The sequence below is a fragment of the Catharus ustulatus genome, chromosome 6, assembly GCF_009819885.2.
Source record: "Catharus ustulatus isolate bCatUst1 chromosome 6, bCatUst1.pri.v2, whole genome shotgun sequence".
NCBI lineage: Eukaryota > Metazoa > Chordata > Aves > Passeriformes > Turdidae > Catharus > Catharus ustulatus.
In genome coordinates, this window is record NC_046226.1 from 13144833 (window position 1) to 13168671 (window position 23839).

Sequence of the window (23839 nt, forward strand, 5' to 3'; positions counted from 1 at the left end):
ACTGTCTATCCTTCTAGTAACGAAAATCAGATCTTTCCATATACCATGCTGTTGCATTCTGTTGTGTCTGTAGGGCTACATTTATCTCTAGTAAAAGGCTCTGGTAGATTTACAAGAGGGTAAAAATTTGGTCTGCTTAGTTTCTGACTGGTAGTCAGTGGTGGAAATATTAAACAGAAGCTCCCATAAGAGAGCTTGATAATGGGGGGTAAAACGGAGGGGAAGTTGGTAAAGGAGAAATGGATAATTAATAGGAAAGATATGAATGGACTGTGTGTTTCACAGGGCGAGATTTGAAGGAAAGAATGCACATCTCTCATTCTCTGTATCTTCAATGGAGCTCCACAGTGTTTTTCTTTGGACAGCTTTCCAATGTCACCCTTCTCACTACTTGCCTTCCCTCATCAGAGCCTTTGTCACAGGTGGCTTTGTCACAGGCAGTACCTCTGTGGCAGATAGCTTTTGCTGTCCTCATGCTGCTTCCCATCCCAAGCCTGTCCTGCTGGAACTGTGCATGCCACAAGCACGACCTTTCCTCAGCACACAGCCCAGGTGTGCAGAGGAGCTTGGTCTGCCTACAGCTCTAAAACCTAGCACAAACCCAAGAGGGACAGCTGAATATGGCTCCAGCCTTCACCAGTTGTTGCTTTGTGTTTTCAGAGAACCCCACTCTCTGCAGGGGATGTGACAAAGTGCTCCCTGCCTCTGAGGAAGGTCAGACTCATTGGCTGAAGCAGGAGTGACCACTTTGATATAGGTCCTCTTTGATTTGAGGAGTAAAAAGATGCAAGTCCCTTTCTGTGCTTTGAGGGCTAGAGAATTAGTGGTGCTTTCATGCCTCTGCTCCATTTTAGTCTTAGGCAAGGTAAGGGTTATGCATTACTCAAATTTCTCTTTTTTTTAAACATAAGAGTACAGTTGAGAACAAGTGTGTGGGCATTGGGGCTTGGAAGAATTGAAGGCTACTATTTGCAGGGGATCTCAGGTGGAGAAAATGACTTTAGAAATAGATATCTTTGGACTGACAACCCCAAAATTATTTTATTATTTCTCTCAACACTTCAATTAACTTGAGTGTTTATCTCACCTCTTGGGGAAGTCAATCTTTGTCTTCATGAAAGTTCATGTTATTCACTGCAGCAGTCAGGACTTTGTTTGTATCATACCTAGAATTCCCTGTTAGTTAATTAGGAGAGTATTTGTTGACTAAGATAGGTCTGCCGAGCAGAGTCCATGTTGCCAGGTTCAGTAGACAAAGCATATATACCAGATTTAGCCATTCCTCATCCATCTTGTCAAAGGGATAAATATTGACTCAAATGTTCAGTCTTGTTTCCCTCCTATCCCCCTTCCCAGCAAAACCCAAACTACATATTTTATGGATAGAGCCAATTGACCAAGGTTAGATAAAAATACCTCATGCTTGTAGTTATGAAATGGCATCAATTAGTCTGAGTAACAGGTCATCTTGCCTCAGACAGCACACATCATTAGGTCTAAAAAGATGATAATATGTAATTTATAAATATATATCATATGTTTTTCCTAATGAGTTAGGAAAAAACCTTTTACCATCATATATTTTTAATTATGTAATGAATGTTACAGTATGTAAATCAGCTTGATTTAAAAATACAAAAGAGTTGAAGTACCCTAATGATAAATCTGTAGGTGTGTGTTGGAAAGGAGATGCATTTCGCGTGACTGATGAGATATTAACAGTTTTGACCTGATCTCTCAGTGACTGAAATTGATAACACTCATTTCTAGAGCACACTGAGGCTCCCATACAGCACAGCCTCTGTTGAGGTTGGAGGGGGTGTGTGCAGCTCATGCTGAGTCCAGTGTTTCTAAATGAGGTGCTTGGATCGACCCGATTCATTTTTGTGAATCACAACTACAAATTTAGAAAGCAGAAAATGCCTGTTTCATAATGCTGCCTGACTTTGGCAATGGGACATTATCGTTGTCTACTCTGAAGTGCTCCTCCTTGTCTGAGATGTCACTGTCTTGGGACTCCTTGCAAAGATTTGCCGGCCTCAGAGTTAGGAAATGTTTTCCTGATAAGCAGCCCATAGTGTCAGTAGCCCAATTAAATCTCATTGCTTCTTGTACCCCAGTGGGATCTGCAAACAATTCCTTGCTAGCCTCACTATTTGTCCCCTGTCAGACACTCCTGGTTGATTATTTGGAGTCTCCAACCAAATTCTGGCTATAAGTCAGCCTGATTGCTGTCTGCTTTGTGCATGTCCAGACTAAACACTGTCAATCAACCACTCTGTCACCCAGCTCTGTCTTCTGGACTCAGGGATAGAGGAGGGAAGGCTCTTCATCCAGGGACCTTGGCACAGAACTGAGGGAAACAATCTTACTTCTCAGTTAAGTACATGGGCCAAATTCAGTCCTTAGTTTCACCATCCCAAGGTGCTCTTGAAGTCAGAATGTGATCCACAGCAAGACTAAATGGGAAACTATTTTTTCCACAGAACAAAGACCCAAGGTGGCCTATGATTTTGTGCACCTTGCTAATTGGAGAGTGTTGTCAAATTGGAGGTAATTCAGAGAAGAACAACAGAAGTGATTAAAATGTTGACAGGATTTTTTCAAAAGGAAAGATGAAAAGAACTAAAAATATATGAGCAAGTTAAATAAAGAGCAGGTGGAGGAATTATGATTGAAGTGTCAAGGAACACTGGGAACAATTCAGTAATGTGAGAGCCCTTCCAGGCCCCATTTTCAGAAGGTTTGGAAGGAAGTTTCAAAGTCTATGAAACCAAAGAAACTTCAGTATTGACCTGATGCTGCACATAGGTGTGTTTTCAGAATGAGAGCTATAGCCATGAATAATAGGTAACAGAACTATGTGTGAAATGAGTATTAGAAAAAATTCCAGACCATGACTCATTTTCAGGTCGTAGAGTGTTCTTAATAGATGGAAAACTGCCAAGATTCAGAAAAGTACTTACAAACCCATCTCCGAGCATTTGGTGAATATGTCACCTTTGTTTAAGCCTCAACAAAGCTGGGAACAGGACAAGAAACTCTTTAGTCAATCAGAAATCAAGAGCAAACAAACTAAGGGAAGGATGGTCTGGAAAGGAGTTATCATATCTGACTTGTACCCAGTCCTGAAGTTTTCCATTTGCTGTTAGCTAATTCAGGAGGCTCCTGTGGGATCAGTAAGGATTTGCTTAAAGAAAGAATTGTGTAAAAGCAAACAGTGTGATTTTTCTGTCCATATCTCTAGAGAGTACCCTACAGTGGTCTGCTGCTGTGGCCCACTCGGCTGCCCTTGACAGTGCAAGTGTCCCTGTTTAATAACCCATGAATCAGGCAGCAGACCTAAAAAAAATTACTTTTTTGTTCACAACAAATAGAGATGTGGAATTCATTGCTGCAGGTTGTTCTGGGGACTAAAATGAAACAAAAATCAGGAAGATTTGGTGAGTGGTTTATAAAACTACTGATCTGAATTGAGTCCTGGCACTGCAAGACTCTAAATCATTGATGGTTAGGAGCTGGGAGGTCTGGACAGAGTCCAGTTGTGAACTTTTTTCTACCTTGATTCACAAGCTTTTTCCACAGACTTCAGCTGGTGGCCATGATTGAAAATGGGTTCCTGCCTGTGGGCATGACCCAGAGGTTTAGCTTCTTACATAAACAAGAGCAGTAGTCTAGCTGATAGAATCTCACTGATTTCACTCTGTCCAGAAAGAGACCTTGAGATTCAGCCCAGGAGGCCATCCTCTCTCTCTTCTGTGTGAAACATCATTTGGGTCTGGTGGAAGGACACCTCCTCCCACCAGTTTAGCTGAAGGATCTTCCAGACAGATAATGCAGAATACTTCAGGGTACAGATTGTTTAAACTGATTGTCACTCCAGTTTAGCTGACCTGTTTTAGCATACCTATATAAGTGTACAGTGAGAAATTTCCTGATACAGCCAGTTTTAAGCTGACAGAAATAGCAGCTACACTGGGGTTTGCACTGGTTAAACTGAGTCCTTTTGATTAAACTGGTGCCAAATTCTGTGTGGACAAATCCTCATATTGTAACAAACCCACACATCCTCCCTTTCCTCTGACAATCATATCAGGCTGGTGAGTCCTATGGACCCAATCTAATAGAAATGGAATTTTTACCATGCAAATCTTATTACCTAAAGTGCCAATGAAACTAATGGGATTTTGGATAGTAAAAAATACTCTGTATGTGATACATAGTTTGGAATATAAATTCATGGGGTGGGGGGGAGGAATATAAGGAAAAAGAGCTGTTATTACGTGTAGTCCTTTGTGACTTTGGAGGACCTATTTCTCCCAACACCTCCCAACTCCCACTTGATTTCAGTGGGACCAAAGTGGTGTTTCATGTCTTGCTGAAAATACTGAGCTCCTTGCAGAATTTGGTTTTGAAATTACACAACTAAATGTCTTGTTTGCTTTAGAAGTCATATAAGGGAGGGGAACAGAGATAAAAAATATCCCAAACACTCCACTTCAAGGACAGACATATAAAGGAATACATATTTTTCCAAAGGGAACCATTTTTATTATGGAGGTTGACTGAATGCGTAAAGAACACAGGGAACATTTGGATGTATTTTGACAATCCATGGATTAAAAAAAAAAAAGGCTAAAAATAAGCTGAATCTATTTAGATAACACTTTCATTTAAGCCCCCTCCCCACTATACACACATATATATGCTAGTGTCCTCAGGCTTCCAACCTGTGTGGCAGCTCTCAGCCTGAGGACAGTGTCAACAGACAGATCTAAAGTTAATAACTGAAGTGTTGCAAACACTACACCCTTTAAAACTGTTTCCTGTAGTTCCTATGTGTTGTAATAACACAGCACATCTTGAGAACGGTTCAATACCCCTTGTCATTACTTGGGCAGAATTCCTATAGATTTTTCTGGGTGCTTAGTTTATGTGTACATTCAGGCCTAAAATATTTTGAAGTAAAATCTTTTTAATAAACTACAGCGTTGTGCTATTTTCATAGTGATGGTGGTTACTCAGTGTCACTGAGTTTAATCCCAGTTGGCAGCTAAGCACCACACAGCCACTTGCTCACTCCTTTCCAGTGGGGTGGGAGAGGGAATTGGGAGGGTAAAAGCAAGAAAACTTGTGGATTGAGATAAGAACAGTTTAATAATTGAAATGAAAGAATAATGAAAAATTGTAATCAAAAGGAAAATAACAAAAACAAAGAGAAGTAAAACTGAAGAAAATCAGGTGAATATAAACCCAGAAGAGAATGATGCCCAGACTATAGACAAGCAGCAGCCCCCTGCCAGCTTTCCCCACAATTTACATACTGAACATGAGGGCATATGGCATGGAACACCCCTTTGGTCAGTTGGGGTCAGTTGTCCTGGCTGTTTCCTCTTCCAGCTTTTTGAGCATCCCCAGCCCACTCGCTGGTGGGGGCAGTACAGGAAGAAGAAAAGTCCTTGACTTTGGGTAAGCAATAACTAAAACATCAGTGTGTTATCCACATTATCATCATTCTAAATCCAAAACATAGCTCTATACTGGCTACTAGGAAGAAAAATAACTCTATTCCAACTGAAACCAAGACACTTGGTTTCCTGTCACATTGGAAGCAAAGATGCAATAAATGATACCTTTATTTTTGTATTTATTTTAATGAAATAGGCAGAAAAGGCACTTCAGAAAAGTGTAGGGAAGAGGAGGAGGTCAGATATAAACAACTGCAATGTGATGTACGTTTTTGTTGCGTTGATAGTTATTATTCCCAAAGAAAATAATGCCCGTTTTTATTTGCTTTTAACATTTCGCCCTTGGCATCTGTTCCATCCATTGTGGACTAACCTACACTCTGTTCTCTGACGATGGGTTAAAGCAAGCACTTACTGAAAAGCATTCTCTACTTAATTACTTTTCCTTCTTCTGGAAGCTATTTTTTTATAGTCACATGTTAATTGTGTATTAGTAGGCCTTTCTGATTAGTTGAAAACATAATGAAACCTTTGTAAACAACAGGGAGAAAGAGGGAAAGAGGGAGGGAGGGAGCGGGAATGGGGGAGAAAGGGACCCGGAGAAAGAGAGGTGTGAAGTGGGGGCTGGATCCGTGGGGAGGAGGTCAGCCAATTTTGAAAGGGAGAAATTATGCAAGTGGAAATTTCTGGTTTTTTGAATGACAACTTCCCTCGCCCAAATTAATCAACTTACTTAACGAGAAATGAGATGCATGGAGATGCAAATTGCTGTTGATCTCCAAAAGCAGGGTGGCAAAGGCAGCAAGTTGGAATGGTGTGGAGGGGGGCTGAGCTGCAGCTGTCCACTAACAAGTCAGTCCTATTTGTAAAGGGCACGGAGCTGAATAACGGTTTTGTTATTGGCTTTCTCTCTTTCTCAGCCGTAGGTAGAAATGCTGCATTTGTTTCCTGGTACTACTGCAGCGAGATAGATGTCCTCCTTTTTCATCTCTCCTGCCCTTTTGGTTTTCACAGTGGAGCCCTCTGTTCTCCATGCACCCCAGCCTCTCCATGATGAGGCAAAAAATTGTGACATGCAAGGAACACAGGCTCAGGTGCAGGGTCTCAAACATGCAAGGTACTCCCATAAATTATTAAGCTATCTGCACACCCCTCAGAAGGGCAGGAAAAATTAAAAAAAAAAAAAAAAAGCATGTAAACAGTACTTAGGACCCAATTCAGATGATGCTCAGAGCCCAGCCTGTGCAGATCAGATTCGGTGAATCAGCTGAATCTTCTCGGAGATGTTTTTTCTTTCCCTGGAAAGCTGCTCCTTAAACACAATTCACATTGGTTGTTTTTAAAAGGACTATCCTCTCCTCGCAGCGCTGGATTTTGAACGGGCAGAGCCTCCCCCTCTCTGGTCCTCCGCCCCCACCCCCTTCTGTTGCTGCTGTAAAGAGCTGTGCTTATAGGGATTTTGCAGCTCTCCGTGTGTTATTAGAAAACGTGTGGCTGGGACGGTTAAAATGGGAGTGCTACTGTATGCAAGAGCAATGTTCACTGTAAGCAATCCAAGGAAATCCTGCCAAGGCAGTATATGAACAGCAGCCAAACAAAACACAGGCGCCTTTCCAGTGAAAACCAGCACACTTCTGCAAATAGAGGAAAAATTGACTTTCTGATTTGGAGTGTTTCTACAACTAAGAAGAATTACTACAGTGATTGTTCTAAAAATATTTTTCAGCAGCACATACTCCAGGGGGTTGGGATGCTTAGAATTGTTTAATTATGCTTTTCTTAGGTGACCAATATGGATTGTATAGAAATAAAACAGGAAGTTTTTAGGATCTTCTTTTTAGCCAGGATTGGCATTATTTTTCTGCACTGTTATAGTGACATAAAACATCACCTTATTTAAGGAGTAAAAGTGGTATTTTTATCTTTGCACTTCAGGAAGTATGATTGGAGATTCATCTTTTGCAACTTCATAGTCATAGATTGCAATTTAACTGCTTTATCTAGAGCAACCCTCAAGATCACTACTTCTGTAACTAACAGGTTTTATTTTTCATCAAAGTATTTTATACCTTCCTCCTTCCCTTGTTCCCCCTTGTGCCCCCTCCTCATTTAGGCTTTTAAAGCTTCTGTTCATTTTGCTTCTTTGTTCACACAGACTGGATTTTGCTTTGCAGGACTTCTGGGTCCTGCAGGAACCCTTTAGTGTAGATGTGTCTCTGCAAACATTCTGGCATTCAAAAATTTCCATAATGATGGAAATGGAAAGGGATTCCACAAATTTGTGTACTGTCAAACATAAAGGTTATTAAAAATTGTTTCACTAGTCTCAACAAAAGAATTCCTAAAAATGGAGTTTAAGAGTACAGTCAGTTTATCTAAAGTGAGCTAAAGAAATAGGATAGACCTAGGGAGAGCTGCTATTGTCCTTTTTTAATTTCCAAAAATCAACATATTATCAGTAGAAGAAAAAGCAACAGAATTGTCAAGGATTAATTTCAGTTTATGTATTTCTTATATTTCAACTTGTTTTTCTTTTAACTAAAGATACAAAAGATACTTTACTATCTGTGTCTCTATTTATTCCTCTGAAATATTTACAGCCGAGTTCTTTAGGCTTGTAGCTGCTGTGAAATCAGTTATCTTATTTTAACTACACCACCACAACCAGATTTATCCCTACATTGAACAGAGTGTCTTGAGACTAACAAATCCCAATGTGGAAGAAGATTTGCTTCCAGAGCCCATTGAAGCCAGTGGAAAGATTCATATTGACTTTGGTGGGCTTTGCATTGGGATATTAAACATTCATTTCATCTTCTTCTTCTTTTTTTTTTTTTTTTTTTTTTAATTTAACTACTCATTCTGAGTCACAGACCTCACTTTAAACAAATATCAAAGTCGCCTTAATTTACTGAATTAACTTGGGCTATGTATACCATTCAGACAAAACTTCCAGTGAGGTGAAACTGTTGCATATACTTCTCCCAAGGTAAGATGATGTGTTTGAAGGTCTAGTTTAAGTAGCTAAGGCAAGATGGAGCTCCTGCCCTGTCCAGAGCCCCCCTTCTCCTTTGTACATAATGCTGTACTCATAGCCAGTCTAACAGAGACCAAATAATATATTTGTACATATATAAACACACATATATGCATATATGCACACATACATTTATATATGTGTATGCACATTAAAAAAAAAAAAGAAAGCTTGAAAATGTAATGGTTTCTGCCTTGACTGTAAAGGATATCGTCCTCCGTGTTCAAATTAGGACAGGGAAGATGTGGCATATGTCGTGTCAAGGCACAGAGTGCAGTTCTGTGTCTTTAAATGTTGATGCTTAGCAGTGAAACCAGGTGAGATCTGGCCCCAGGTGCTGGCTGCTGCATGCATTGTTGCACAATTTTTAAAGGATGCAGATTGGGTGGTTGGAGGAGGATAAACAATGTCCTTTTCTAAATACATTTTTTTTTCTCAGTGAAATATGAGTTAGGTTTAATGAAATGATTAAAAAATTATCGACTTAAGCTTCATACATTCTTCTAATAACAGCTCTGTATAATCTAGGCCTGACCTGGCTCTCCCTGATGAGCAGTACTGGCTGTCATGCAGCCCCAGTTATGCCAAATATAGGGAAGATTTTGTTGAGACCATGCAACTCATTTCACTGGTGTTGTACATACATGCTGAATTAAGTATCCTTCACAGAATTATTCAGAAGGGAAAGCTTGGATGCTGAAGAGGTGCTCCAAGGACTGCTTCTGCTTTCCCTGTCTGCAGATTGAGAGCCTATATAGCTTGAAAAACTGCTCCACAGCAAAGTCTTTTCCTTCATTCCTCGCAATGTAAATCCAGTTTTAAATTGTTTTACATTCATGGTTCAAATTCTGTGGTCACCGGAGAAGGGGCATCAAGGTAAGTTTGCAGAAAATTTGGGTACTGGCCCATATTGAAGGTGTGTGGCTTCTAAAAGCTAATTAGAGGTGTAGTTTTTTGCAGGCAAAAATTATTGATACACAAGGAAGGTTTTATTCAGAGACATCTGTAGGTTGGCAGCTGTGCCAGCCATGTCTGTTCTTCTAAGTAACGGAAGCCACACAGCCGGGAATAGCAACGTTTTAGTGACAAGTGTTGAGAATATTGGTTGAATTGCACTATGAAAATATTTTCATTATTTTTATTATTACTGTTCTGCAAGCGGATTTGAGATACGTGCCTGCCTATGTCTGCATGCACGAGCAGATGAGCTGGAGAGGGAGGGCTGTTATTTTTATTTTTTTTTTCAATCACACCTCCTTAGCATTTTGTACATATCAGCATTCTAGCCCAGCGATTTGCTAATTGCACTGGAAGACCCACTTTAAATTCAGGAATACTGAAACTTTGAAACTGTAACATTTTGACTGGCGAGAATGACCAGTCTTCTTTTCTCTTTCACAGTGAGCTAGTTGAAGGAAGCTGGCATTGTCGCAGAGTGAAAGCTCTGCAGAAGTGCCGCAGGTTTTTCATATGGAAATGTGAAATAATGGGGTGATTAAATAGAGCTGTATATTAAAGTACATCTGACATTAGAATTAGCATAATGTGCTCTAGCCCTAGGCTGAGTACTTTATTTGCCATCTGCGTCGGACCAAAATCCCCTGGGGAAGCGCTAAAATATTCTGAATAAACTCAGCCCGAGTTCTTATTGAGAGTAAAATACCATTTGTGGCACGTCGTATTGATTCGTCTTAATTGCGGTGCAGAAAAGAACATTCAGTTGCTGATGACTTTTGTACTCTGTGACAAGTCGGCTGGAGTTATTCTAACACTGCAGTTGGTTAACCTGAACAGACTGTCGTGCTCAGAGAGGGAGAAAACCTTATCTTCAGTAGCATAAACTACAGTATCATCTCCCGGCTTTACTCCTTTCTATCTTGATGGAGCATCCTATTAAAAAAAAAAAAAAAAAAAAAATATATATTCCCTGAAAACAGCAGCCAACGAAACGAACTGGAGGGAAAATGAAGCTTCATTGAATCAATCCAAGAAAATTCACATTCTTACCTAGTTATTCTCTGCAGTCTCCCTCCCTACACTTCCACCCCCATATAGTTTTTAAAAAAATCCAGGAACATCTGACCAGCTTTCATCTAAGGGAGTGAAATCAGTGGAACTTGTCCTTGAGGATCCATCTCCAGTACCATTAGTTCAAGAGATTTATTATGTATATTCTGTAAAAAGCTGCAGCTTCTCCTGTGCATAAGCCCACAGTCTTAGCTGGCTGTAATGGTTTGATTTTTGTCAACTCTCCGCTCAAATAGGTTGCTGAATACCTTTGAAAAAGTGCTTATAACATGCATAAAAGATAAATATTTCATCTGAAGGAAAATACTTTGATGCTCCATGCAATTCTGTAACATTCATAAGGTCCAGTTTTTACCCTATAATTGCCTATCATTATACACAATTTACATATTCAAACATTCTCTACAAACCTTAGTCTAGCATGTTTTTATTACAAATTCAGATCAAGGGAATAACCTTTAACTTCAGAGACAAATGAGACAAATTTACAAGTGCATGTCTGCTGTTTTCTTGTGTTTTATAAATCCCTGCAGACCTGAACACTTTTGCTATAACGCCACTCAGAACAATATACATATATTACTACTTGTTTGTAGTGCTTCAGTAATGAGTCCCCTTTGTATTAGATAACCTATATAATTCAGCATCTAGGCCCTCCATAACGTCAATTATCTCCTCATAGCTAAATGTACATTCCATTAAAACAAGATTTACAGGCTTTACAATACTTCTTAGGCTTGGATGTGGAGATTTTGTGGATTTAAAGAAGCAGAGATGGGAGTTAGCATTTGTTAAAGAAGCAATGAATTAAAACAAAAATGCTACTTTATTTACTCACTATGAATAGGCACCTAATACCCTTAAGAAATAGTTGTAGTAAAACAGACAGAAGTACTCCTGGGGAAAAAAAAAAAAAAAACCCAGGAAAATTTGTTTTCACCCTTTGGCTTTTTTTTATTGTTTCCTGATTTAATCTTTGTTTTCCATGATATGACATGGACAATTTCCTTCATGTACCCTTTTAGTTCCTATTCAGTTACTGAGAATTCGTGACTGTAAGATGAGAAAATGGCACCTTGGAAAAGTCTGTGGGAAAAAAAATCCCAGCACTTGCCAGTTTTCAAACAAAACTGCTTACAGGAAACCGATTTAAAGGGAAGCTGCTGGCATATTTCATATGTTGTAGAAAAGACTGACATTATTTCAAATGCATATGAATACCTTATGCAAAGAAAAGGCCTAAAAGTGTCCTTGAGCAGTACAAGGGTTTTTCACGAGTGCTGTAAATGGGATCCTATATTTTAAAGCACCAACCCAGGTAATCCTATGGTTTTTTAATCTCACGAGTGGGTACAGTGCCCCTCTGTATCACCTACCCCAATTTAGCTGAGAGTTTTCACTATTTTATGCATCAGGTTTGTAAAACATTCGTTCAGTCTGTTAGTTGATGTCTTAGGTTCAAAGAAACCATCTAAAAGACACAAAGCTGTTTAGATGCTAAAGGTGGAGTCAGTTGAAACTGTTGTATCACAAAGGGCTAATTTAAAAGTTAACTCATTCACTATTGATCTTTTAATATTGATTTTCCTGTTTGCTCCTTACTTTTCACACTTCTCCTTTCCTCTGCTTTATAAATTGCCTTTGCATTTTAGATTTAACACCAATTAGGAGAAGGTGTTCAGAGATGACAAACATGTTTTTATCTTCCATTTAAATTGTGCTTTTGCGTAAAAATCCTTGTGTCACAAGTTCCAACTTCTGCAACACATTTTTCTTTTCTGCACTAAGTAAAAGCATTTCTTATACTTCTGTAGGCTGAACATAAACTTCAGTAAGCCAGAAGCTCTTTTAAAGAATGAGAAATTGGATGTCCAGAAGGAAGTTGCCCAAAATGCCTATTGACATTTTATACCTAAAAATATAATATTAGCATTTTGGAATGCACTAGAAGTTAAACTGAGCTGTGCATTTAGTTCATTTATGTGAATCTGGCAGTACAGATCTGAGGTATGATTAAGTCTCACAGAAAATGGGACCATTGAACACGAGCTGCTTCAGCCAAAGGTCGCCCATGTCCATTAAGAAGCAGGAAGCATCTGTTTGTGTTATGCATGGCTGTAGTCTGCCTGCAGCCTCCTCCTTTTTTATAAGTATAAATGCCAGAGAGGACATATAATATGCTTCTGGGGAAGGTTCAATGAAAAAAAACCAAATTAATTGCAACTTGTTATTTCATGTAAGTCTAGTTAAGATCTTTGTTAGTGACAACCTGGTATAGCTTATATGGAAAAAATTGAAAAAGTCTGCTTTGGTGATCATCACAGCTACTTTGGTTTCATAGGAGGGTAATTCAAATCAGAGTTCGGTGAGATTTATCAGCTTGATATCACTAAGACTTTCAAGGATTTATGCTCTTTCTTCTTGCAATTCTGAAAGGTTGGCTATCAACAGTATGTCAGTCTGACTTCTCAGTTCTGTGATTGGTAATTAATCCATTTGGTTTTCCCCTCATTTAATAAAATAGTTAATTTGATAAAATAGGTATTTATTATTACAAGAGTGATAAACTGATTATTTGCAGTTCTGCCTAATAGGAAAAAACCACTACTGAAATGGCTTCAGAAAATAAAACAGTTTCCCAAAATTGGGGCACCACTTAATCCACCAAAACTGGAGTTTGATAATTGGCTTTAGCACAGGGAGAACTAATAGTACATTGTTAAGAGTAGTGTAATATTATTATTTTTTGATATTTGTGTCAACCAGTACTACTGTAGATATTTTCCAACTGGTAGAAAATGCTCTCAAGAATATTCACATCACTAATCAAGATCAGTGCAGGGAATGAAAGGGTCTTGTGGGGTGTGTAGGTTCTCTTGGCATATAGCTTCTTGCATAATCTCTGTTGAGAACTTGCAGTCTCACTAGTCAAGGTAGAAAGAGGATGGGAAAAGCTGTAAAACATACAGGCAGTGTGTGGGAGAAGAATATTGCATGAAGTCGTGATTTTTCTTCTGTTGAAGGTGGCACTGGAGGAAATAGGCTATCAAGAGGCAAGGTAGGAAAAGAGAGCAGGGCCGTGCATGGGAGGAAATAGGATTCTGTAACTGAGAAGTAACACCTCACGATTACTTCTTTCTTCAGACACCCCTAGTTTTCCATCCACCTCTTAAAAACATTTCATTTTTGTTTCCCTGTCACATTCTTTTCTTTCACTGACCTCATCCTGAGATTCCCCATTTCCAGATGATGACAGGCTCTATGGCCCCTCATGCTTGGGCTTTTACACCTAAACTTTCATCTGCTCTTCTTGACTGAGATGCACTTCAGGTTGGCTGAGATTTACAGGAGACAAGGTCTGTTTATCTGAGTGTGGAATTAGAGGTGTGTGGGTTGTGAGACTGCAGGCAACTTGTTAAGTCATAAAATACCAACTTTAGCTTCCAATTGACGCTAACTTTATGAACTGTTGGTGATAGTCCCCATAACCCTTAGCAGGATGTGCTGCAAGATTCTCTTGAGCCCTTTCTTTAGATGAGGCAGTATAGGGATGGGTGAACTCTGTTAGCTCTGGGAATGGAGAGAGAGGAGTTGTGCTTGTTTTTCATCTTCAGTTCTTGCTGCCATCAAAATAGAATTAATATTCTAGAAGAAGAGAGGTGTAAAGAGATATGGGACCTTTGTGTTTGCTGTTTAAAGCTAGTGACTGGCATTGGACTGGCAGTGGTGATTCACACCCAGACTTGGACCCTACTTTACATTTCTGTCTTTTTTATTGAGACTGTCAGTCCTTCTGAAATGGAAGCTGCAGCACTTCCAAACAGCTCAGTGAATGCAGGAAAGAAGGGTAAAACTCTTAATATTGTGTGTACTCAGGTAATATTTATTCTATTATAAACATAGGTGAGTAAAAGTTCTTGCTAACTTGGAAAATTTAAAGTTATAATATGGTCTAAAAACTCCTTCAGCAAAAATACCTATATTAGAGATATTTTTGCAGACCCAATCAAGCACCGAGCATGAACTGATACAGGTCACACAGCAGATCCACACTGCAGACACCTGAAAAGCATTTGGCCCTTGTCTGGATGATCTGTCAAATCACTTATGGCAATATATTTTTTTTCACCATGCAACACTAAATCTTTCCAGCATTTAATGCCCTTCTCTTTAATGTCAGTTGGTCTTATAAGGAGACTTGTTAAAATTGTGTTCTCAATTATGGCATTTTAATTTAATAATAATTCAATTAAAGGTGTGTTTTTTATGGAGCATCCATGCTACCTTTATTGGTGTTATTAGAGTAACCTCATAATAACAAGGAGTGATTATTTAAATGTTCATTAAAAATCAAGTGGTGGAGAAGAGAGTAATATTGGAGTAAAGATTGTAGGAACCTGATACATGTCTGTTCCTGAGTGCTACAATAAAAGGTGTCCTTTCTTTAAAGCTTGCAAGTTTCTACTTTTCCTGAACTTCTAAAGGTGCAGTAAACCAGCATTAAAATTCCTTAACGTTTTTATTGCTGCTGTTGTAACTTTGTAAAATGGAACCAGAAACATTATCTGGAAAGTACTGCTAGAGGTAAAAAATGGCAGTGGTTATATGGACCTGACTGCAGGTCCTCACTGCAGTCCTGGCAGGGGTTATGGGTGGGTGATTAAAACGAGGGGGAGTTCATTCCCTGTTACAGTTAATGGAATTATTCAGGCATGCTGAGGGGAGGATTCATAAGGCACTGGATGTCACTGTAGCTCAGCAGAAAATAATGAATTCTCAACAGTTCTTATCTCACACTGATTATTGTTTGATGGTATCCAGAATAAGTGAGGATATTTTGAGGGAAATTTTTATCTCCAGGGTAAAGGCGCTCAGCATTCAGGGTATATAGAAAGCTATGTACCAACTGGGCAAGGAAGATCTGCATATCACTAAATGATACAAGTCAGGCTGCAGGGGACAGATAAGTCAGGGATTCAGGCTGACTGGTGCAGTGAAGTGGATGTCTACAGACCCAATCTAGTCTTGTTCTGACCTGTGTTTTCTCACTGTCCCCTGTAAAGGCAGAATTTCAGAGGCAGGGTCTGGATTCAGCTTTGTTTAGAGGTGCTCATAAAAGAGAAAAAGACTTATTATTGCTTTGACATTTTGAATGGAACATAATCTGTCATGCACTAATCAAGGGAACACATTTTAGTATTTCTGGAAAAGACCATCTTTTGTCATAATATGCAGAAAAGGTAAGAGTGTTCAATAAGTTCATAGTTTATAATTACCTGCTTTGGGAGAAGATAGTAGAGAGATTTTTAATCACCCAGGTAAAAATACAGCAAGATCGAATGGCTGGGAGTTGAACTCAGCAATTTGAATTGGAAAGAAGACAGCTTTTTTCCTTCATACTGAAAATAGGCAACATGGCCACAGATTACTCCAATACAAAGTGAATTCTCCCTCAACATGTCCAAATCAAATTGTGAGAAGGGGGTGGTAAAAGACACAAAGTGGTTCAGCTGCAAATCGTTGGGCTGGATAATAACTATGAGATGCAGACTAACTTGTTTCCTGTGTTTTGCATGTACATCTGGGTAGGACAATATATTAAGATCTTAAATTTCAGGAAGAAAGATTTAGATTAGGCACTTGGGGAATCTTAATGATGGTAAAGGAGAGAAGGAATGAGGTAGACTTTAAAAAGACTGTAGTCTCTCCATTTGGTGGCCTTTGAAGCAGGATATTGGAGCAGCTGGCATAGATATGAATAGATTCATAGGTATGGACATGTAGTGACAGGACAAAGAGGGAACTAAATGAGAGTAGGTTTAGATCAGATATTAGGAAAAAGTTCTTTACTATGAGGTTTTCTAGGCACAGGAGCAGGTTACACAGAGAAGTTACTAATGTCCCATCCCTGGAAATGTTCAAGGCTAGGCTGGATGGAAGTCTGAGCAACCTGATCTAGTGAAAGGTGTCCTTGCCCATGACAGGAGGGCTGGAGCTGGATGAACTTTGTGGTCCCTTCCGATCCAAATAATTCCATGATTCTATTATCCTTTGGGTCAGGAATTGGATGAGATCAAATGTTAGGGTTTATCCCAGTCCTCTCATTCTTTAATTTCACAATCCCTCCAAGCCTTTAAATGGTATTTCTGAATACCTGAAATACTATTTCAGTAGGTCTTAGTAGGATTCAGCCCTACAAACCCATATCACGTCTGGACTGGCTGTATGTGTTTGGCTTTACTGCAACCTGGAAGCTACAATTGATTGCTCAGGAGTTGTGACCTGGATGTCTCATCTCTGTACATACACAATATCTACCAACTACTGTAAAAATAAAGAATTATACTTCAGCTCTTGGCCCCAAAATTCATACCTAGTTACAGACTGTAGGATTGAAACCATATGCAATTCATTGAACAGTATTAATGAAGTCTTGGCTTGTGTTTGACTCTAAGCCCATGAATAATTTCATCACTATCCAACAGAGCACTTCAACCTATGCTAAAGTTTCTCTGATGTTGATTACTCACATGCTCAAAGTCAAGCACATGCTAAAGTGATAAAGACTGCATATGGCAAAGACTATAGAGCCAGTTGTCATATAGTGGATATTTAGACAGACTTCAGTGCAGGTGGCAAGGGATTAAGATAGCTATGTATCAAAAGTAGCCTTATAACAAAGACTTTTATACTGTAGGTGCATTATTAAATACAAGGATCATTCTTGAGCAATACATGGCTATTTCTGGGCATGTTTACAATATTTAGCAAGTTTTTGAGCATAAAAATGTTCAGAGTGGATCTTCAAAGACTTTTTTGACATTGTTCTATTCTTAAAAGTGGGCATCTACACTGCTCAGGGCAAATTTCAGGCAAGATAACCACGAAGTGATAATATGGTAATTAATTAATTTTTAAAATTTTCTATATTTTTTTAAACAGAGAGTCTGGGGAAAGTCTTTGAGGGTTGTGGGGAAAAAAAAATATATATAGGTATGCACATATGAACATTCATGAATCAGCCAGAGATTGGTAGCCAGGTAGCCTACAGTCATTTTTGCTGTTGTGTTGAGGTCTCCTGAAGAGGAAGTCTAAGGAACATAAAAGCTAAACAAAATGAACAAGGGGGGGAAGACTTATGACTGCTACCTTATAAATCTTGGATCACTAGTAGCATTTTGTCTTTTTGAAAAAAAACTGAAAAGGTGGGGACTTACTCTCTTGAATTTCATGAAGGTGAAGTTTTGGAGAGAAAGAACAAACCAAAATATCTTAGTTCCATGTAACATGTAATAGCAAGTATCCAGCCAGCTGCCATTTTGAGGGTAATTTTTTTAATCAGCCATTTCAGTTTTAGGTTGGCCTTGATCCTCAGCCTGCTCAGGAATTTTTCTTCTAACGTATGTGGCTTTTCTGAAGTAAACATGTTGCTGTTGTTGTCGCTTAATACACAGCTGCTTTCTTCCTCCTGTCAGTTCTTGAGCTAAGCAAAGAGAATACACACACACAGACACTTAGTTACTTTATTTTTTTTAAAGAAAAAAAGCCCACAACAAAAAAGAGTGCATGCTGTGACTTTAAAAATGAAAGAATTGAACAGCTGTGGGTAATAAATCGATTAATTAGAGTGGATAAAGTGAAGGTGAAGGGTGCAGAGCACTCTTTAATTTGAAGATATATGACCTTGTAAGATGCTGCACTTCATTTGCTATTAGATCACACTTTGTAAGGGGCTTTATTAAAATCTATTCTAGGGTGAGCTGAGGTAAAACATATTGTTTAAAAAAGCTTTTGACAGAGTATGTTATATACTTTGGTCTGCTTCAGTGATTTCTGTCACTTTTTATACTACACATGTTGCTGTGCAACAAAAGTTAAAGGTCTAGACATTTTCATCATATTTCTGTAAGAAACAGAAATTTAAATATTTGAAGTAATAATGGGGGCATTTACTGTTGCTTTGGCTGCAAAGCTGACATAAAACTTCCCAAGTGCCTCTGTGGGGAGTAGATTTTTAAGGGGTAATGTATCAGTTCCTTTCCATGTTTGTATGACGCTTTCATTAATGTCAATAGCATTTACAGGCACTTGTTTCCAAGCCAAGAGCAGTTCCCAGACTTGTTTTTTTCCAATAGTGATTGTTAGAAATTAATCAAAGCAACTGTGTCTGACCCATACAGACGCAGAGTGTGGGGCCAGAGTGTGGGGGCCACATCAGCCAGGCAGAAATGCCCACTGTGTTGTGCACACTTTTTTATTGGCTGTGAAGAGACAGGTTCACTGAAATCGCGGTTCGAAGCTGCTATCCACAGCAATTGCCCTACTAAATCAATAAGTGCATGAAGAGTTGCACTGCATTTATCACCTACCTTTGTAAATAAGTCTCAATCTGATACATGCTTTTTCCTTTATGCTGTTATGGATGTATATTGGTTGATAAGATTAAATAAACTGACAGGCTGATAGGTAGACAGATAATCTTCTAGCCTCCTTGTCTAAGGTTTTGTAGGTTTTGTTAGCAGCAGTCATTCCTGCAGCAGCCAGAAGAGGGGAATTAAATCAGCTTCTCTTGATGTGCCTGAGTTTAAATTTTTTTTTTTTTTTTTTTTTTTTGTCTGCTATGAGTCATTCTTCTTTGCAAGGTAGTTTCAATAATATGGTTCTGTTCTCTTTATAAACTCTTTCATTTTCAAGCTTATGCAACAGGCTTTTGGGAATGGCAGCTCCCTGTGTAGAGAGGGTCTGCTAGTTCAGCTTTGGATTTGAGCTCCTGTGGAGGGGCTGAATCAGTCATTGCTTGGGTCCTGGTTCCATCATGGGTTAGGCAGGAAGCTTGGTTCAAGTACTGAACTTTCAGGAAGTTTAGTGCCTTTAGGGTCAGTGGGGCCATTGCTAGACAAAACATGCGCTATCATAAACAAACAAGCAAGAGAGGAATTAATTTTAGATTTTCTAAAATGGGCGGGTTTTTCTCAGGAAGCCTCCCACTCATTTAAAAACAAACAACAAAACAAATCCCAGATCATGATTTTGATGTTGACGCATATTTATGAATTTATCAAGGTCTTGCAGAGGCATTGAAAAAAGGAGTGGGGGCAAGGAGGGAAGTGCTTTTTGCAGATAGCACATAGTTTATATTGTGCCCAGGACTGGAATTTTCTAGCTAGCAAAATTATGACTGTGATGCAGACTTGTCCACACCTGTCCTTTATGTAAAGCTGAATCAAGGTTAAAGGAATGCTTTCCACCTTTATGCAGTCATTCCAAGAGGCTAGAAAAGCAAACAGAACAATGTTTTTGGCTCTGGTGAGCATTTCTGCATTGGAGGGCAGGCTCAGGCTCAGAAATTCTTGGGACCCAGTTCAAGCACGGCCCGACATTTGTTACTGTTAATTGCAACTGTGCTGTCGGCTTTGATTACCGGATGTTTCATTTGAGTGGCTTCTTGGTGTTTTGGCAAAAAGAACGTCAAAGTGGTTTATGCAAGGGTATGTTTTCCAAGCTCCTGTTGACTTGAATAGGACTTTTGTGGATAAATATCTACATAGTATTTTAAAAATGGAAGTGCTGGCATGACTAAAGCATGTATAAATTAAATTCAGCAAGATCTCAGGGGACTGCTGCATGAAGTATATAAAATGAGAGAGTGAAAATGACACTGAAGGTCCTTACAGGTGCCTTGTAAAACCTACCACACTGCATTTTTCTTGGTTTTTGTCCGTAGTCATAAATCCCTTGAAATAAATTCCTTTTTGTGGAATAAACACATGAAAGGATTTGGATCCTTACACGTCATAAAAGAAGGTTTTATTTGCAAATTAGAGGATGTAAATGTATATAGCACAAATGCGTTATGTGTGATATTTGTCATACATGTTAAGTGAATAAGTGTGGTGAGTAAACGTGCTGTTCAACAATTTATATCAGTCAATACGTTGCAATTAAATCCTTCTTTCAGAAACGCCAAGGAGGAAATGTGTTAGCAAAATAAAGTGAATGCCAACTGCATTTTAATGTTCTCCGCTGTATTATTTTTTAAGTGTTCTTTCTGTTTTTTCTTTTATAGGTAAAGATGAGCCTTCAAGCTATATTTGCACAACATGCAAGCAGCCTTTTAATAGCGCTTGGTTCTTGCTTCAGCATGCCCAGAACACACATGGATTCCGCATCTACCTGGAAACAAGCCCTTCAAACAGTTCCCTTACTCCACGCATCACCATCCCTCCTCCTCTGGGACCGGAGACTGTTGCACAGTCCCCGCTGATGAATTTTCTTGGAGACAACAACCCTTTCAACCTTTTGCGCATGACAGGACCCATCTTGCGTGAACACCCTGGCTTTGGTGAGGGTCGGCTCCCAAACACACCTCCGCTGTTCAGCCCACCGCCTCGTCATCATCTGGATCCACATCGCCTTAGTGCCGAAGAAATGGGGTTAGTCGCCCAGCATCCCAGTGCCTTTGACAGAGTTATGCGTTTAAACCCCATGGCAATTGAGTCCCCAGCGATGGATTTCTCCAGAAGGCTTCGAGAGCTGGCAGGAAACAGTTCCACCCCTCCGCCAGTCTCACCCAGTCGCACCAACCCTATGCATCGTCTGTTGAATCCTTTCCAGCCGAGTCCTAAATCACCTTTTTTGAGCACCCCGCCACTGCCCCCCATGCCCCCCAGCAGCACTACGCCTCCCCAGCCTCAGGCCAAGAGCAAGTCCTGTGAATTTTGTGGGAAAACTTTCAAGTTCCAGAGTAACCTTATCGTGCACCGGCGCAGTCACACAGGAGAAAAGCCCTACAAGTGTCAGCTCTGTGACCATGCTTGCTCCCAGGCCAGCAAGCTAAAACGCCACATGAAAACACATATGCATAAAGCTGGCTCCATGACAGGCAGGTCAGATGATGGCCTGTCCACCACTAGTTCCCCCGAGCCAGGTACAAGTGAGCTCACTGGAGAGGGACTGAAATCCAGTGAGGCAGATTTCAGGAATGAGAGCGATCCTTCCCTGGGCCATGACAACGAAGAAGAGGAAGAGGAGGAGGAGGAGGAAGAGGAGCTTGAAAATGAGAGCCGACCAGAGTCAAGCTTTAGTATGGACTCAGAGCTAAGTCGCAACCGAGAAAATGGCTCCAAGTCGCTGCCAGATGAGAAATCCCTTGTCCTGGGAAAAGTAATTGAGAATGTAAGTCTAGGTGCCATTCAGCAATATAATGACATGTTAGCTGAGAAACAGAAGAGGAGTAGCTTCATGAAAAGGTCCTCTGACCAGCGAGACTTGTGTCCTCGAGACCTCTGTCAGAGAGATCCGGGCGATGAAGACTCAGTGGTAGGAGAGCTGGACCGCACTGAGGAAGGTACGGTCAATGGAAGAAACTTTGGCCCGGGTGAACCCTTCCCAAACTTGTTCCCCCGCAAGCCAACGCCTATCACGAGCCCCAGTTTAAACAATTCCTCTAAAAGAATAAAGGTAGAGAAAGATTTGGACTTGCCACCAGCAACGATAATACCTTCCGAAAATGTTTACTCCCAGTGGCTGGTAGGGTATGCAGCATCGCGGCACTTCATGAAGGATCCGTTCCTCGGATTCACAGACTCCCGACAATCCCCCTTCGCAACCTCTTCCGAGCACTCATCGGAGAATGGGAGCCTGCGTTTCTCCACTCCGCCGGGGGACATGCTGGACGGGGGGCTCTCAGGGCGCAGCGGCACGGCCAGCGGAGGCAGCACCCCCCACATCAGTGGACCCGGCCCCGGGCGACCCAGTTCGAAGGAAGGACGCAGGAGCGATACATGTGAGTACTGTGGCAAGGTCTTTAAGAACTGCAGCAATTTGACGGTACACCGTCGGAGCCACACTGGAGAGCGGCCTTACAAATGCGAGCTCTGCAACTATGCATGTGCCCAGAGCAGTAAGCTGACGCGCCATATGAAAACGCATGGCCAGATAGGGAAGGAGGTCTACCGCTGCGACATTTGCCAGATGCCCTTCAGTGTTTACAGCACCCTGGAGAAACACATGAAAAAGTGGCATGGAGAACATTTGCTGACAAATGACGTCAAAATTGAGCAGGCAGAAAGAAGCTAAGGCCCCCCACCCTCCCCACCCCTCCCTCCCCCTCCTGCCCCCACCTCCGCTAGGTTAAATTTCAGGGGTCTAGGTAACATTTTATTTGTACAGTTTAACTATTGCCAACTGAGAAAAGATGACCTAACTTGCCTCCGTAAACATAACTTAGCATAACTATGGTAAGGTGCCAGACTTTGGCACTTAAATATAACCTGTGTCTACAAAGTTCTATTAAACCCGAGGGTTGATTAAGGCAGTAAAAATTGTGGAGCCTTTTAACTGTGCAATAATTTCTGTATTTATTGGGTTTTTGTAATTTTTTGGCATGTGCAGGTACTTTTTTTTATTCTTTCTGTTTAAATTTCTTTTAAAATTTTGTTGGGTATCCCTTTTTAATTTTACCCAGTCGTAGCCTGAGATTACTTGCATTGTAGGAGAGAAACATATCTTTTAAAATTATAATTTTTGGGCCGCTGCTTTGTTGAAATTTAAGCTAAATGTGTGTAATTTCTTGTGAAGAAGCCAGCATTTGAACTGAAATATTTTTTTTTCTTTTTCTCTTATTTTTCTTTTTCTTTTTATTTTTCTTTCTTCTTTCTTTCTTTCTTTCTTTCTTTCTTTCTTTCTTTCTTTCTTTCTTTCTTTCTTTCTTTCTTTCTTTCTTTCTTTCTTTCTTTATTTCTTTCTTTCTTTATTTCTTTCTTTCTTTCTTTCTTTCTTTCTTTCCTTTCTTTCTTTTTCTTTCTTTCTTTCTTCCTTTCTTTTCCTTCCTTCCTTCCTTCCTTCCTTCCTTCCTTCCTTCCTTCCTTCCTTCCTTCCTTCCTTCCTTCCTTCCTTCCTTCCTTCCTTCCTTCCTTCCTTCCTTCCTTCCTTCCTTCCTTCCTTCCTTCCTTCCTTCCTTCCTTCCTTCCTTCCTTCCTTTTTCTTTCCTCTTCTTAAATAATCTTGAAGATTAGGGAAAACAAAATTGTACAGCGGATAACAATCTTTAAAATTAGCACTTTCTTTTGAAATTGGATCAAATACATAGCACTGACAATGTCGCTGAAGATAGAGGCCTTTTCTAGATGGATTTCAGCACTAAAGTTATGGCAACAGAAAAGACATAGATGCAGAAGGCTGCTACACTCAAACCCAGAAACATTCTTAATTGTGCATTACTATCAAATAGTTTCTTCTTGTTAAAAGCTATGGCAACATAATGATGCCAGTTTGTCACTTTCTGGAGTGCTTTTCCCTCCCTCTT

The 23839-nt window shown here is 39.9% G+C and overlaps 1 protein-coding gene across 7 annotated transcripts in view; it reads left to right on the forward strand.

The window, feature by feature from the left end:
• BCL11B (BAF chromatin remodeling complex subunit BCL11B) overlaps positions 1-23839 on the forward strand; it is a 96410-nt gene that overhangs the window by 68297 nt on the left and 4274 nt on the right. For 6 of the 7 annotated variants that reach the window (XM_033063371.1, XM_033063375.1, XM_033063372.1 and 3 more), the window contains one exon: positions 20600-23125. In XM_033063371.1, coding sequence (XP_032919262.1) covers positions 20600-22611 — 2012 coding nt within the window. In that variant the 3' untranslated portion in view covers positions 22612-23125. Of the gene's footprint in view, positions 1-20599; positions 23126-23839 lie in introns of those variants that run through there. The other variant, XM_033063377.2, reaches the window with a different exon arrangement.